Here is a 17655-nt window from a genome sequence, read left to right on the forward strand (position 1 = left end):
TGTATATATATATAATATATATATATATATATATAAAATACACACATTATATATATATATATATATATATATATATATGTGTGTGTGTATGTATATATATATATATAATATATTATATTGGGCGGGGCGTTGCCAGGGATAGTAACTGTCTCTGTCTCTCCCAGTCACTGTGGGTGTCGCTGTCTGTCTCTTTCCTTGTCTGTCTGTTTCTATCTCTGTTTGTATTTGTATCAGTTTATCTGTCTCTATCTCTGTGTCGGTCTCTGGCTGTCTCTTTGCCCGGCTCTCCACAGACATCTTATTACCTCACACATAAGCTTCTTATACTAAGTTTATTTTGTTCCTATAGCAACCACTGACAGTTGCTATTAATAACCTAGAGCTCCCACCTCCATTCAGTTTCATGGAAGCAGGATTTTTGGATAGTAATTGTAAAGTGCGGGGTTAAGTTTCCCACCCAAACATAGTCTATGACGTTCCCTGAGTCACATGGAGTGTCTGTGCAAAATTTCGTGATTTGTAAATGCGACTGTGCGGATTCCTTTAGAATACATACATACATTCATTCATTCATTCATTCATTCATTCATTCATTCATTCATTCATACATACATACACACTCAGCTTTATATATTAGATTCATATTTTATGTTCATAAATGTATGTAAAATTGAATTGTGCCTTCACTCACACAAAATACGTTGCAGACAGACTTTGCCTATGTCCTTTTTATAATGTTTGTCTTCAGTAGTTGCTATCAATTTTTTTTTTCTGTTTTGTTTTATATTTTTTTTACACATTCAGGGCTGTAGAAATAATTACATGCTAAATTGCGTTATTCAATAAAAAAATACAGCATACTGTAGATTTGTTTGGGGTTTTTTTTTCTCTTACATATTCCTACATTGGTTGTGAATGTGTGTGGTTTTCTGTTTTGGATTTATATTCTGTTAATGCGTTCTGCACTTCTGGTGAGCTTTTTTCACGTTACAATTTATTTATTTTTTTTAAGCAATTTAGTTAAAATCACATATGTGAATAAAATGATTTCATAATTTTGAAAAGTAAATTTAAAAAAAAAAGCTACTAAAAACAGATATGAATTGTAAAGTGCTGCAAAATGTTGACCCCATAGAAATAAAAAAATAGTATTACAAGGTTCTAAATTGTATTATTTATCACACTTTTTCAATCTGGGGGTAGCTTTAAATATTTTGTTAGCAAAGGAATGGTGTCTTAAAACTTTTGACCTCTTCGTGCATTGTTGAAATTCTTTGTCTTCCAGCTGCCAATTATAATAACAGTGTTTCAAGCTCTGAGACCCCTACCAATGATCGGGAGATCCGGAGTCTAAAGACGGAGATGGAAATTCTGCAAAAGAAATTAGCAGGTATGTGCTGTGCGTTTTGTATTGTCACCCTTATAATTTTCAGCATGACTCCCTTCACTTCATCAAATCTGACAAGCCGGGTCCTTAACTCCCCTGAGAATCCTCTGTCCGGGGCCCCCATACAAATTGGATTGCTGGCCATACCCATCAATATAGGCTTACGATAGTCTGTGTATGACAGGCTTCATATTTACAGTCATATTGTGGTATCTGCCAATAGTAGCTGACTATACAAATTAGATAGCACTTGTAAATCTTAATGGTTACCCATTGCCGATTAGTTTTCGTTTATACTTCAGGCTTGTGTCCAAGTTCATTTGTTAGTTTACTCCACAGAAAAATCCACAGAACAGGATTCCATGTCAGGAGCGCAAATTCAGTCTTTGGAAAAACAGATCCGGACACTGAAAAAAGATAAAGATCGATATACCAAGGTAAATGAGAACTCAATTCTCTTTGACAACCTTGTTGTAGGGCTTTACAGAAACGTGGAGCAGGAGCTTCGGAGTACCGTATCAGATGATTGACGGCCGAAGAATCGTTCTGCCGACAGCCATCTAATGTGTGTTGCCAGTTTGTCATCTAGTTCTGTATGTTTTCATTACAGGATCTTGCTGATTTGTTGGAACAGCTAAAGTCTCAAGGAGAAGAACTGAGGATAGCGGTTGAGAAGCAACGAAAATCTCAAGATGAACTGCGTGGAATGGAGGACCGATGTGAAGGGTTAAGTACTCAAAATAGTAGATTGTCCCGAAGACTGAAAGATAAAGAAGATGAGGCAGAAGCAGCAGCAGAAAAAGTGAGGATGCTGAGAAAGGACCTGCATAAAGCTGAAGCCAGTAGGAGAGAGGTAGGAACATTCTCTAGACCAGTGTTTCTCAACTCCAGTCCTCAAGACCCATCAACAGATCATGTTTTCAAGTTTTCCTCAATATTAGACAGGGAATAATTCCATCACCTGTGCAACATTAATGAAAGCCTGATAACCTGATTAAGGAAAACCTGAAAACATGATCTGTTGGGGGGTGTTGAGGACTGGAGTTGAGAAACACTGCTCTATACTAATAGTTTGCTATGCTATACCTATACAGCGGGTGAAAGAAGTATTGAATATGTTAATTTTCTAATTAAATATATTTCTAAAGGTGATATTGACATGAATTTCTCACCCAGATGTCGGTAACAGGCAAAAAATAAATCAAACCACAGATGTCAATAAATTTAAGTTGTGGAATAATGAGAAATGTCACAGGAAAAAGGTATTCAACACTTACTGAAATTAATATTTTGTTCAAAAGGATTTGTTGGTGTCGCCTCCTATAGGGATAAACTAGTGGCATGCATTGCTCAGGTGTGATTTTTGGTCCATTCTTCCACACAAACACTTTTCAAAATCTGAAGGTTCCGTTGGCTCCTGCTATGATCTCTGAGGTGATCAGATCAGCCATTCTATCAGCCTTATTTTCTTTCTATGAAACCAATTGAGTTTTCTTGGCTGTTTTTGGGATCATTGCCTACCTTTGATTCATCTTAATCATACTGGTAGATGGCAGCAGATTTTTATCAAGACTGTCTCGATACCTTTGTCTATTCATCCTTCCTTCGATTACATGACGTTTGCCAGTGTCGTATGCTGAAAAACAGCCCCACACCATGATGTTCCCACCTCCAAACCTCATTGTTGGCATGTAAAAAGGCCTCCAAACACGATGTGTATTATGGTATCCATTGAGTTTGATTTTTGTCTCCTCTGACCAGACTATATTCTCACAGGCTTGCCTAAATGTTGTTGAGTAAACGTTAAAATCACTTGAACATGCTTTTTGTTCAGTAATGGAGTTTTGTGTGGTGAGCGTGCATACAGGTCATGAGGGCCAGTGCATTACTTATTGTTTTCTTTGAAACAATTGTACCTGCTCATTCCAGGTCTTTCTGTAACTCTCCACAGGAGGTCCTTAGCTCTTGGACAACTCTTTTGATAATTCGTTTCACTCTTCTGTATGAAATCGTACGAGGAGCACCTGGTCATGGCCGGCTTATGGGTGAAATGCTCTTTCCACTTCCGGATCATGGCCTAATTAGTGCTCACTGGAATCTTGAGTAGTTTATAAATTCTGTAACCAATGGTATGTAACCAATCAGTATGTTTTGCAACAATACAGTTGCAAATGTCTTGAGACAGCTCACTGGTATTACCCACCATGAGATGTTTCTTGTGTGGCACCTTGGTAATCAGACACTTTTTTTTTTTTTTTTGGCAATCAGTTGAACCAGCTGATATAATTTTTCACTTAGTGGTAGGATTACCTTCTAGTTATAGATGGGTTTCAGCGGGTGTCATGACTTTCCATTGCTTTTTTTCATCTGTTTCTGCATGTGTTCAATACTTTTTTTTTCCCAGTGTTTCTCATTATTACACATAACTTAAGAGCATCTATGATTTGATTTCTTTTCCTGTGTAGGTTGAATGGGTTGTTAACAATATCTGGTGAGAATTTTAATGTTGTTTGCACCTTTTTAGAGATATATTTACTTAGAAAATTGGTAACTTGTTCAATACTTATTTCACCGGATGTACATCTTATGTCTGATGTATTAAGTGTATTTAAAGAAAAAATGGATGTAGACGATTTCTTTTATTATGAAATGACTGTAAAATATTTTTATTTAAATTTTTTTACATTTTTGTAGGCAGAATCACTAGTTGAGGATCTGACCCTACAAGTGGAGAGACAGAAGAAATTGGTAGAGAGAAGCGAAACTCTTGCTGCTCAGGCTTCAGAAGACCTGGAAAGGGTCAAGGTAATAATTGTCTATATTCTCTCTAGTGTGTGCTTCGTAGAGTGCAGTTTTAAAGCCTGCTTTACACGTTTGCAACGCCCCCATCGTATGTGCAGCACGTTCAATTTGTTGAACGTGCCGCACAAACGATTAATCCCCGTCACACGCACTTACCTTCCATACGATCTCGATGTGGGCGGCGAACGTCCACTTCCTGGAGTGGGAGGGACGTTTGGCGTCACATCGACGTCACGTGGCAGCCGGCCAATAGAAGCAGAGGGGCGGAGCTGAGCGGGACGTAAACATCCTGCCCACCTCCTTCCTTCCGCTTTGTGGGCCGGGAGCCGCAGGAGGCAGGTGAGATCTGTTCATCGTTCCCGGGGTGTCACACACTGGGATGTGCGCTGCCCCGGGTACGATGAACAATCTGACGTTCAATTCGTCTGGAATGAACGACGTGCATGCGATGAACGGTTTTTCGTTAAATCGCAATTGCACGTCACTGTCACACGCTACAACATACCTTACGATGCCGGATGTGCGTCACTTACGACGTGACCCCGCCGACACATCGTAAGATATCTTGTAGCGTGTAAAGCAGGCTTAACACCCATAGTTGTGATATTCTGTCTTCCTACAGGTACAGCAGGCTGTCACTTCTCCTGTTATCAGTGGATCAGTTCATAGCTACGAGATGGCACAGCAGAAAGTAGAACTTGAAAGACGGATCCAACAACTGGAGATGGAGCATTCTCAACTGAGAGGAGAATATACTAGTCGGGACGCTGAACATGCCAATGAGACCAAATTACTTCGCAGAGAACTTGGAGAGAAGGAAGAGGAACTAATGTCGTTAAAACATGAATTAGAAGGAATGCAGGAAATCATTGGCAAAACAAGAAATGACAGGTAAATGTTAGAATGGTGCCTTCTGTGTGTAGAAGGGGGGGCTGCGCACCACCACATACATGTACCATGTTTTATAGTCTAAATACTATAAGATGTATGCGTTTTGTATTAATGGCCACCATGTAGTGGCGAGTCAACTTTAGATTAGATGCTAGATAAGATAGGTTTAAGGTAGTGGCAGATAACTGGAAAGAACAGGAGGAAGGCTCAAGTGGGGACCAGTGAAGAATAGGTTTCAAGTGTAAGACATGGTCTCAGTGCAGGGGCACCCAGGGAACCTTGATGTAACCTCTAGAGGTTCGGAGCCTACGGCTCACCCTGACTGGCTTAGAGAGTAGTCCAGCTACACAGCAGTTGGGGTGCGGAGTCGGACAAAGGTGAACAGCGTTTGGGGAAGGAGATGCAGACTCTGGAGCTTGAGGACAAGATCCAAGAAAGTAGGGGGGAACAGATCAAAGAGCAGTACCCCACGCTGAAAGGAAGGAAAGAAAGGCCATGTCTGTCAACGGTGTCAAGAATAAAGGTGAACTATTCTGGTTGGCTAAGCGAACACTGGTTTTGCATGTGTTATGTGTTACTGATTGTCTAAGTCGGCGACTGAGTGTGGGGCACTGGCCTGAAGAAACCAGTAAGTATCATGCACTCCACCCGAAGTCACATCCGCAGAGTCTCCTTGGCGAAAGAGTGAGGTGCCCACGCGGCCTGGTGCTTCCATCTTTCATGTGCTTAAAGGGTTTGTGTCATGTTCTTACTTCACTAGCCAATTGCTCCCCTTCTTCCCAGCTTTTTGCTCTCCAGGTAGCACTGTGCTCCCGATTGATCCACAGTTCACACCAGCACATGGTTGCGCTGCTGGCTCCAAATGGTGGTGGTGCAGGGTGACCTAGGTCAGATCCAAGAATTGTGCCAACTTAACATCAGCAAAGAGCTGGTAAATGCTGCACTTCTTGCCTAGGAGATCGGCTGCCGTAGATTGAAGCGGTGGCCAGTAATATAGGGAATGAGCAGTAAACCATAAAATGAAACCTCTTCAGGAAGGAAGTGGGACAGGCATTGGAAATAAAAGCACAGTTTTATTTAAACCTGTTAAAAGCAAACATGAATACACAAGCTGCACTACTTTTAGGCATATCCATGTAGCGCACTACGACTAACGACCTAAAATGCGTCAGCAGCAATGCATCTTGTGTGTTGGTTAAACATGCTGGATTATAACAAATATAAATAAGACTTTGCTGCTAGTGTCTTAATGCTGAACTCCTTTCCTTCTTCAGAATTCATTTCTGTACATGGCAGTAGATGAGGCATGAAGGGCATTATCCTATGTTGTATCTGTAGCGTAACTGGAAAAACGCCTTCGTTCTTGCAATCTGAGAGGATTTTTATGAAAAAAGAGAATTTTGTTTACTTACCGTAAATTCTTTTTCTTTTTCGCTCTATTGGGAGACCCAGACAATTGGGTGTATAGGCTATGCCTCCAGAGGCAGCACAAAGTATTACACTGAAAAGTGTTAAGCCCCTCCCCTTCTGCCTATACACCCCCCGTGCTCCCACGGGCTCCTCAGTTTTTATGCTTTGTGCGAAGGAGGCAGACGTGCAAGCACAGCTCCACAGATTAGTCAGCAGCAGCTGCTGACTAGGTCGGATGGAAGAAAAGTGGGCCCATATAGGGCCCCCAGCATGCTCCCTTCTCACCCCACTTTTGTCGGCGGTGTTGTTAAGGTTGAGGTATCCATTGCGGGTACGGAGGCTGGAGCCCACATGCTGTTTTCCTTCCCCATCCCCCTTAGGGCTCTGGGTGAAGTGGGATCTTATCGGTCTCCAGGCACTGAGACCGGGCTTCATCCACAACTCCTGTGGAGCCTGATGGATAGGAGCCGATACCGTTCAGGGACATGGCCCTGCATCTTAAAGGTACTCTGTATCCCTATGGGGACCGCGCACGGCATCACCTCAGCTTTGCTGGGTGTGCTAGTGCACCGGGGACCGCGGCGCTGACCGGGTCTATATGTGCCATTACACACTCAGCGTCGCTGAGTGTGTTTATATGTAAGGGCTACCGCACTGACCGCCGTTGCCACGGGACACTGCGGCGCGGCTGGGACTTGTAGTTCGCCGGGGACTTTCACGCGACCGCGCTTTTACGGCGGCCGCGTTTATTACTACAGTCCCCGGCTTCATTGCGGCCTAGTTTCCCTTTTTTTCTCCCGCCCTCAGCCCTGACAGGCAGGGGAAGGGCGGGACGCTGCACGGAGCGAGCAGCAATGAGGGCTGGAGTATGATTTACATGCTCCACTCCCCTCACTGTGCACAGTGTGAGCGCCCGTTTCGCGCTCTTTCTAGGCCACGCCCACAGCTTCCTCAGCTCGTCAGGACGCCGCAGCCATTCCTGTCAGCTCCACCGACGCTGCAGAGAGGGACATATTCATGGGAGACCCAGACACGGTCTCTGGTGGCCTCACAACCGCTTAGGCGGCTGGTAAGCAGCACATGTGGTGCTAGCCCCATGGTGCTGTATTGTATTGGTACATTATTTGTGTACTGTATATAATTTACACTGTATGAGCACAGTTCTTTCTGGCTATATACCCTATTGTGTTACTCAGGGAAAACTGTAGCATGGCGCCCACAAAAGGCAGGGGTGCCAAAACACAGGCTTATTATGTTGCCTGCGCCGCATGTAAGACCCAGCTACCGGCAGGTTCCACTGACCCTCATTGTGTACAGTGTTCGACCCCTGTGACACTTCCTCAGCCGGATCCTCTGCTAAGAGGGGCCCAGGGGGAGCCACCTTGTTGACACTGTCCAGGTGACGGGGACTGAGTTTGCAGCCTTTAAGGATCAACTCTGAGACTATGGCTAAGATACTAGAAGCCTTGCAGTCCAGACCGGTATCTCAGCAAAGGGACTCTGTTGAATCATTGTTCCCTGACCCCCCTCAGTTGGACCAACAATGTCCTCACGGGGTATCTCATACATCCCAGACGGAGGGTTCGGACTTAGAACCTAGCCCCAGATCGTCTAAGCGGGCCCGCTTAGAATTTCCCTCGACATCATATTGTTTAGGGTCTCAGCGGGGGGATTCTCTGGTTGATGATGCGGAAACAGCTGATCAGGATTCTGATCCTGGGAGCGCTCTCAATCTTAATTCTCCAGACGGGGACGCCATAGTGAATGATCTTATTGCATCTATTCATCAGTTGCTGGATATTCTTCCCTCAGCCCCTCCGGCGGAGGAGTCTGATTCTCAGCAGGAGAAATTTCGCTTCAGGTTCCCCAAGCGTACACCGAGTATGTTTCTAGACCACTCTGATTTCAGAGAGGCAATCCAGAATCACCATGCTTGTCCGGATAAGCGTTTCTCTAAGCGCCTTAAGGATACACGTTATCCTTTTCCCCCGGAAGTGGTTAAAGGTTGGATTCAATGACCCAAAGTGGATCCTCCAATCTCCAGACTGGCGGCTAGATCCATACTTGCAGTGGAAGATGGGGCCTCGCTTAAAGATGCCACTGACAGGCAGATGGAGCTCTGGATGAAATCCATCTATGAAGCTATCGGAGCTTCTTTTGCCCCAGCATTCGCAGCTGTATGGGCGCTACAAGCTATATCAGCAGGTCAAGCGAAAATTGAAGCGGCCGCGCCACAAGTGGCTGCCATTACCTCCCAGACCTCGGCAATTGCGTCTTACGCTATGAATGCTGTCCTGGACTCTGTGAGCCGTACGGCAGTTGCGACCGCCAATTCGGTAGTAGTCCGCAGGGCCTTGTGGCTACGGGAGTGGAAGGCAGATTCCGCTTCCAAAAAGCGTTTAACCGGTTTGCCAATTTCTGGCGACAGGCTCTTTGGCGAGCGCCTGGATGAAATCATCAAACAATCCAAGGGAAAGGATACATCCTTACCCCAGCCCAAGCAGAACCTCTCCCAACAGAGGAGAGGGCAGTCGAGGTTTCGGTCCTTTCGGGGCGCGGGCAGGTCCCAATTCTCCTCGTCCAAAAGGTCTCAGAAAGAACAAAGGAACTCTGATGCATGGCGGTCTAAGTCACGTCCTAAAAAGGCCATTGGGAGCACCGCTAACAAAGCGGCTGCCTCATGACTTTCTACCTCCTCTAGTAGCATCCTCGGTCGGTGGCAGGCTCTCCCGCTTTTGCGACACCTGGCTGCCACAAATAAAAGACCGCTGGGTGAGAGACATTCTCTCTCACGGTTACAAGATAGAGTTCATCTCTCGTCCCCCGACTCGATTCTTCCGGTCCTCTCCGCCTCCCGAGCGAGCCGAGGCTCTTCGGCAGGCGCTGGGCACCCTGAAGGCAGAAGGAGTGGTGGTCCCTGTTCCTCTTCAGCAACAGGCCCACGGTTTTTACTCCAACTTGTTTGTGGTCCCAAAGAAGGACGGGTCCTTCCGTCCTGTCCTGGACCTGAAACTTCTCAACAAACACGTAAAGACCAGGCGGTTCCGGATGGAATCCCTCCGTTCCGTCATCGCCTCAATGTCCCAGGGAGATTTCCTTGCATCGATCGATATCAAAGATGCTTATCTCCACGTTCCGATTGCCCCAGAGCACCAACGCTTCTTGCGCTTCGCCATGGAAAACGAACACCTGCAGTTCGTGGCACTACCATTCGGCCTGGCAACAGCCCCACGGGTTTTCACCAAGGTTATGGCTACTGTAGTAGCGGTCCTCCATTCTCAGGGTCATTCTGTGATCCCGTACTTGGACGATCTGTTGATCAAGGCACCCTCTCAAGAGGCATGCCAACACAGCCTCGACGTTACCCTGGAGACTCTCCAGAGTTTCGGGTGGATCATCAATTTTCCAAAGTCAAATCTGACACCGGCCCAATCGCTGACGTACCTTGGCATGGAGTTTCATACCCTCTCAGCGATAGTGAAGCTTCCGCTGATCAAACGGCAGTCACTACAGAAAGGGGTACAGTCTCTCCTTCAAGGCCAGTCACACCCCTTGAGGCGCCTCATGCACTTCTTGGGGAAGATGGTGGCAGCAATGGAAGCAGTCCCTTTCGCGCAGTTTCACCTGCGTCCCCTTCAATGGGACATCCTACGCAAATGGGACAGGAAGCCGACGTCCCTCGACAGGACCGTCTCCCTCTCTCAGGCGACCAAAGCCTCCCTTCGGTGGTGGCTTCTTCCCACTTCATTATCGAAGGGGAAATCCTTCCTTCCCCCATCCTGGGAAGTAGTCACGACAGACGCGAGTCTGTCAGGATGGGGAGCGGTTTTTCTCCACCACAGGACTCAGGGTACGTGGACCCGGCAAGAGTCCTCGCTTCAGATCAATGTTCTGGAAATTCGGGCAGTGTATCTTGCCCTGAAAGCGTTCCAGCAGTGGCTGGCAGGCAAGCAGATCCGAATTCAGTCGGACAATTCCACAGCGGTGGCATACATCAATCACCAAGGCGGCACACGCAGTCGTCAAGCCTTCCAGGAAGTCCGGCGGATCTTGATGTGGGTGGAAGCCACGTCCTCCACCATATCCGCAGTTCACATCCCAGGCGTGGAAAACTGGGAAGCAGATTATCTCAGTCGCCAGGGCATGGACGCAGGGGAATGGTCCCTTCACCCGGACGTGTTTCAGGAGATCTGTTGCCGCTGGGGGGTGCCGGACGTCGACCTCATGGCGTCCCGGCACAACAACAAGGTACCAATGTTCATGGCACGGTCTCAAGACCCCAGAGCTCTGGCGGCAGACGCCTTAGTTCAGGATTGGTCGCAGTTTCAGCTCCCGTATGTGTTTCCTCCGCTGGCACTGTTGCCCAGAGTGTTACGCAAGATCAGGGCCGACTGCCGCCGCGCCATCCTCGTCGCTCCAGACTGGCCGAGGAGGTCGTGGTACCCGGATCTGTGGCATCTCACGGTCGGCCAACCGTGGGCACTACCAGACCGAACAGACTTGCTGTCTCAAGGGCCGTTTTTCCATCTGAATTCTGCGGCCCTCAACCTGACTGCGTGGCCATTGAGTCCTGGATCCTAGCGTCTTCAGGATTATCTCAGGATGTCATTGCCACTATGAGACAGGCTAGGAAACCAACGTCCGCCAAGATCTATCACAGGACGTGGAAAATTTTCTGTCATGGTGCTCTGCTCAGGGTTTTTCCCCCTGGCCATTTGCATTACCTACTTTTCTGTCCTTCCTTCAATCTGGACTGGAAAAGGGTTTGTCGCTTGGCTCCCTTAAGGGACAAGTTTCTGCGCTCTCGGTGTTTTTCCAGAAGCGCCTAGCTAGACTTCCACAGGTACGCACGTTCCTGCAGGGAGTTTGTCACATCGTTCCACCTTACAAGCGGCCGTTAGAACCCTGGGATCTGAACAGGGTGCTGATGGTTCTTCAGAAACCACCATTCGAGCCAATGAGAGATATCTCTCTCTCACGCCTTTCGCAGAAGGTGGTCTTCCTAGTAGCAGTCACCTCTCTTCGGAGAGTGTCTGAGCTAGCAGCGTTGTCATGCAAAGCCCCTTTTCTGGTGTTTCACCAGGACAAGGTGGTTCTACGTCCGGTTCCGGAATTTCTCCCTAAGGTTGTATCTCCCTTTCATCTCAATCAGGATATCTCTTTACCTTCTTTTTATCCTCATCCAGTTCACCAATGTGAAAAGGATTTGCACTTGTTAGATCTGGTGAGAGCACTCAGATTCTACATTTCTCGTACGGCGCCCCTGCGCCGCTCGGATGCACTCTTTGTCCTTGTCGCTGGCCAGCGTAAAGGGTCACAGGCTTCCAAATCAACCCTGGCTCGGTGGATCAAGGAGCCAATTATCGAAGCTTACCGTTCGGCTGGGCTTCCGGTTCCCTCAGGGCTGAAGGCCCATTCTACCAGAGCCGTGGGCGCGTCCTGGGCTTTGAGGCACCAGGCTACGGCTCAGCAGGTGTGTCAGGCGGCTACCTGGTCGAGCCTGCACACTTTCACGAAACACTATCAGGTGCATACCTATGCTGCGGCGGATGCCAGCCTAGGTAGACGAGTCCTTCAGGCGGCGGTTGCCCACCTGTAGGAAAGGGCCGTTTTACGGCTCTCTTACGAGGTATTATTTTACCCACCCAGGGACTGCTTTTGGACGTCCCAATTGTCTGGGTCTCCCAATAGAGCGAAAAAGAAGAACGGAATTTTGTTTACTTACCGTAAATTCCTTTTCTTCTAGCTCTAATTGGGAGACCCAGCACCCGCCCCTGTTTTTTTGTGTACACATGTTGTTCATGTTGAATGGTTTCAGTTCTCCGATGTTCCTTCGGATTGAAGTTACTTTAAACCAGTTTGTAATTATATTTCCTCCTTCTTGCTTTTGCACCAAAACTGAGGAGCCCGTGGGAGCACGGGGGGTGTATAGGCAGAAGGGGAGGGGCTTAACACTTTTCAGTGTAATACTTTGTGCTGCCTCCGGAGGCATAGCCTATACACCCAATTGTCTGGGTCTCCCAATTAGAGCTAGAAGAAAAGGAATTTACGGTAAGTAAACAAAATTCCGTTCTTCTTATAGTTCCGACATGGGAGACCCAGACCATGGGTGTATAGCTTCTGCCTCCGGAGGACACACAAAGTACTACACTAAAAGTGTAGCTCCTCCCTCCGAGCATATACACCCCCCGGATGACAAATCCAACCAGTTTAGTGCAAAAGCTGAAGGAGGACATCCACCCATAAGTAGAGATAGAGTAAAACCCGGAATAGCCGGAACCTCTGTCTACAACAACAGCCGGTGAAAAACACACGGAACAAGAACTGCCAACAGGCAACAGGGAGGGTGCTGGGTCTCCCATGTCGGAACTATAAGAAAAAGAATTTACGGTAAGTAAACAAAATTCCGTTCTTCTTATAGTTCCGACATGGGAGACCCAGACCATGGGTGTATAGCTTCTGCCTCCGGAGGACACACAAAGTACTACACTAAAAGTGTAGCTCCTCCCTCCGAGCATATACACCCCCCGGATGACAAATCCAACCAGTTTAGTGCAAAAGCTGAAGGAGGACATCCACCCATAAGTAGAGATAGAGTAAAACCCGGAATAGCCGGAACCTCTGTCTACAACAACAGCCGGTGAAAAACACACGGAACAAGAACTGCCAACAGGCAACAGGGAGGGTGCTGGGTCTCCCATGTCGGAACTATAAGAAAAAGAATTTACGGTAAGTAAACAAAATTCTCTTTCTTTATCGTTCCTATGGGAGACCCAGACCATGGGTGTATAGCTACTGCCCCCGGAGGACACACAAAGTTACTACACTTAAAACGTGTAGCTCCTCCCTCCTAGCATATACACCCCCTGCTAGCCAGTCCTAGCCAGTTTCATGCTTTGTGTCTGGAGGAATCACACACACACATGCATCCTTTTTTGATTTTTCATTTTTTCTAAAGATTTGGAAGAAAAGCGGGTCCACTGGACTCCCGGCATGTCCCTTCTCACCCCCCTGGCGGCGGTGCTGTTAAGGTTGACTTCAGGGCAGGAGCCCTTCATGCCGCGCTCCTTCACCATCCCTTAGGGGCTCTGGCTTGAAGTTAGAGCCAACACAGTTCTCACTGCCTGGCAGGAGACCGACCTCCATCCGCAGCCCTTTTGCAGGACCCTGCTGGACGGAGCACTGAACCCCCACCCCACCCAGGGACTGGGCCCTGCGTCTCAAAGCTAAGTATAGAGACGTTATTCAGAGGGTCCTTCTGCAATGTGGGGCACTTTTATTGGGGGGGACAGTGATTTACTTTGGTAATGCTGCTTTTTACTGTGTTTCCGGCCGGTTCCACGGTTTTTACTGAGAACCGCGCCGATGATGCCTGATTGTCGGCCGCATGCTTAACTCTAGGCCCCGGCTTCACCCGCGGCCTAGTTTCGTTTCGTTCCCCTGCATGTCAGTCATGCAGGGGGACACTGCAGCGCCGCCCGCCGGCCGCTCTGCACAGGGGAGGACACTCCTATCTGAGGAGATGATTCCCTCCCCTGTACATCTTCTTAGCCCTCCGATTCCCGCTCCTGGGTTAACCCCCGCCCCCCCCCCCCTCACTCTGGCGCCATTTTCTCAGCGTTCTTAGAACACTGGTCGGCGCTGGCTGCTCTGCAGTGCAGAGGGAGTGAATATCTGGCTGGGGGTCCAGGCTTGGAACCCGGAGGGCACTCATATAGTGGCCTGATAAGTCACAACCTCTGGTTGTGCACTATTATACACTGTCAGGGCATTCTGAAGGAGTTAATTCTTTATTATAGAACCTCCTCCTCAGCAGCATGTCTCACTCTAGGAGCAAAGCTCCAAGGCTGTACACTACATGTTCTGCATGTAAGCTTATATTGTCTGAACCAGCACAGCCCCACACTGTAATGGTTCTTATGTGGTGGTGCCTCAGCCTGGAGTCTCCCCAGGCTGAACCCCTGTCTTGGGTATTCTAGACATTCTAGACAGAGCCCCCACCTCTGCAGCATGTCTCACAGAGCGAGGCTGCAGGCTGTTTTTATTGTCCACTGCAGGTAGTCTCGTACGGCTGTACCGAGCTCATAACCACTGTGGCCCCTCAGCTTGGAGGCTCATTAATGGTCCCTCCAGCTGCTCCGGTTTCGGTGGCTGACCCCTGGGGGAATCCTATTTCCAGGGGTCAGCTGTCCCGGCATCTGCTGAGCATGCAGCCCCCTTCTCAGGGCGTTTTCTGCTTCAGCTCGCTCAGCCAAGCTCACAAGGGACTCTCCTTCTGGGCTCAGACCCCGTCCTCCTGACAGGGAGACGCAGGGTCCCCTGTCCTCCCCGTCCCGCAGCTCCGATTACGAGCTGACTCACTGGACGAGGAGGATGTCTCTACCAGGGGCTCGGACGCTACCTTATGTACATTGATCCGTCCATAGGTGACGCAGATGCGAATGATTGGATTGCGTCCATTATACTTGTACTGGACCTCCATCCGCCTGTATCAGGGGACTATTCCCCGCTGGCAGAAAGGCATCAGTATACCTTTTAACAGGACGAGGAGTGTGTTCCTTAACCACTCCAGTTTTCAGCCCGCTGCGTCCAAGCCCACAGCCTGTCATGCAGACCCCACAGCGGGGTTCTGCTGCCTGTCTCCCCCTCCCATCAGAGGTGGTCATGGAGTGTACTCATTCGCCAAGGGTGGCCACTCCGGTGTCTAGACTTTCAGCCCGGATAGTTGTATCAGTGGCTGACTGCATCTCTATAAGGATCCCACGGTACATTAATTTTGTACTGGACCTCAATCCGCCGGAGTTACCTTATCTAGGTGAACACAACGTGTGTTCCTTAACCACTCCAGTTTTCAGGCCCCTGTGACCAGCCCAGGGTCTGCTCTGACATCGCTTCCCATGAAGCGTGATTCTGAGGACTGTGTTTCCACTGTCCACCAATGGTGGTCAAGAGGTGGGCTCATTCACCTCAGGTGGCTCAGCCCGGACCGTTATGTCAGTGGCTGATGGCTCCTCACTTAAGGTTTTGCAGTCCGCCCGGTTGTCCTTTTGGCCAAGTCGGTATGGGGGCGGCAGGAGCTTCGTTCTCCTCAGCTTTACAGCAGTGCGGTTTTTTTGTACCTTCTCTGCTTCTCTGGAGGAGATGCATTCCCTCACAGGGACTCTATGCCCAAAACGGTTGCCTGAACTTCCAGACTTCAGTCTTTTCATCCTCTGCCAGGTCTGCCATGCTGGACACCGCACGGCGGTGGTCTTGGCTACCTTCCTCGCTATCCGCAGGCTCCTGTGGCTTCGGAGGGACCAGTTTCCTCGGAACCAACTGGATGAAATTAAGGAAGCTCTTGGCGGGGAGTGTTCTTCCTTGCCACAAACCTAAACCAGGGAACCTGTCCAGGGCAGGAATCAGTTGAGGTTTCGGTGGTTTCCGTTCCTCCATCTGATCGTCCTCTAGCTCGGCCTAGGTTCATAGAACCAAATGGCTCGAAGCTGCGTCTTCAGAAGACCGCAGGAGATGCTGCCACTGAGTCAGCTTCCTCCGAGCTATCTAGCCACGCCAACAACCTCCTTGGTCGGTGGCAGGCTCTCTCCACTTGGCGACGTAGGGTTCTAACACGTCTCCGTTCAGTGGGGGCGGGATTATATCTCCCATGGCTACAGGATGGAATCCTGTCCACCCGCCAAACAGATTTTTTTCTGTCAACTCCTCCCGGCTCCAAGGCCGCCGCCTTCTCACAGGCCGTGGCATTTCTTGCAGGCCAATGGAGTAATTGTACCGGCTCCCGACTGGGAACGGTTCTGAGATTTTTGCTTAAATCTATTCCTAGTCCCCGAAGAGGGCGGTGCCTTCCGACCTGGATCTTTTAGCTTTTCAAGCATAGTCAGGTGTGGCGTTTTCACATGGAGTCTCGGTTTTGTTCCGTGTGTTTTTCACCGGATCAATCAAGAACCCAAGGAGATTCCCTAGCAGCCACCGGCATCAGAGATGCCTATCTGCAGGAGTCAATCGCAGTTTCATACCAGCGTTGACTACGTTTTGACAATCGGAGTGGTCCAATTCGTGGCTCTTCCCTTGGGGTTAGCCACGGCCCCTCGAGTATTCTCATTGGGGCAGCTGTGATTAGGGTCCTGCACCCCTAGGGATTGGCAGTGATCTTTTGCCCTGGACGGCCTTCTTGAGATTCTGTCGGCACTTGTGAAGCTGCTCTTAGTCGATCAGTAGTCCCTCCGCTGGCGGTCGACGTCGTTCTATCAGACACCATATACGGGTGCTGGTCAGACGGTGGCGTCAATGGAAGCGATTCCTTGCCCAGTTTCTCCTGCGTCCTCTGAGACTGGATGTTTTCCGCTGTACAAGCGAACTCCCTCCTCCCACGGGGTGGTGGCTTCGCCACTGACCAGGGGCTCGTTTCAGTGGTGGCTTCGGCCACTCTGTCTCAGGGGCGCTCCTTTCTGGCCCCGTCCCGGGTGATCCTCACCAGGATGCTAGCCTATCCGCCTTGGGAGCAGTATATCTCCACCGTGGAGCGCAGGGCGCTTGGACTCTGTCCGAATCAGCCCTCTGGATCAATGTGCTGGAAATCAGAGCTGTATTTCTAGCTCTCTAAGCCTTCACCATCTGTTGGCGGCTAGGCACATTCGAGTCCAGTCGGACAACGTGACAGCGTTTTCCTACATCAGCTTCCAGGGCGGGACACTCAGCCGCCTGGCAATCTTGGCGGCTCAACATTCTTCAGTGGACAAGGGACTCCTAGTCCACCGTATCCGCAGCCCACATCCTAGATGTGAAAACTGCGAGGCAGACTATTTCAGCTGTCCAACCGTGGTCCACAATCCTCAAGTTTTGCGGTAGACACACTGGTTCATGTTTGATCCCAGCTTCGTCTCTTTACGTATTTCACCCTCTACCTCTTGTCCAGAGTCCTGCGCAAGATCAGTAAAGGGGGCCGTCGGGTCATTCTCATACTCCAGACTGACCAGGCAGGCTTGGCACTCTGACCTGCTCCTTCTGTCCGTTGGGTTGCCATGGCATCTTCCGGACCGTTCAGACCTTTTCTCAAAAGGTCCGTTTTTTTCCGTCAGAATTCTGGATTCTCAGATTGACGGCGTAGCTCTTGAGTCCTGGATCTTGGCGACTTCTGATATCCTTCCTGAAGTCATCTCCGCTAC

General features: G+C 48.9%; 1 protein-coding gene across 2 annotated transcripts in view; it reads left to right on the forward strand.

Moving 5' to 3' along the window:
• Positions 1 to 17655, forward strand: part of CDC42BPG (CDC42 binding protein kinase gamma) — a 201474-nt gene that overhangs the window by 115904 nt on the left and 67915 nt on the right. For both annotated transcript variants that reach the window (XM_075326797.1, XM_075326798.1), the window contains exons 11-15: positions 1286 to 1390; positions 1727 to 1824; positions 1998 to 2240; positions 4082 to 4192; positions 4812 to 5080. In XM_075326797.1, coding sequence (XP_075182912.1) covers positions 1286 to 1390; positions 1727 to 1824; positions 1998 to 2240; positions 4082 to 4192; positions 4812 to 5080 — 826 coding nt within the window. The remainder of the gene's footprint in view (positions 1 to 1285; positions 1391 to 1726; positions 1825 to 1997; positions 2241 to 4081; positions 4193 to 4811; positions 5081 to 17655) is intronic.

Source organism: Anomaloglossus baeobatrachus, chromosome 10 (genome assembly GCF_048569485.1).
Source record: "Anomaloglossus baeobatrachus isolate aAnoBae1 chromosome 10, aAnoBae1.hap1, whole genome shotgun sequence".
Classification (NCBI taxonomy): Eukaryota; Metazoa; Chordata; class Amphibia; order Anura; family Aromobatidae; genus Anomaloglossus; species Anomaloglossus baeobatrachus.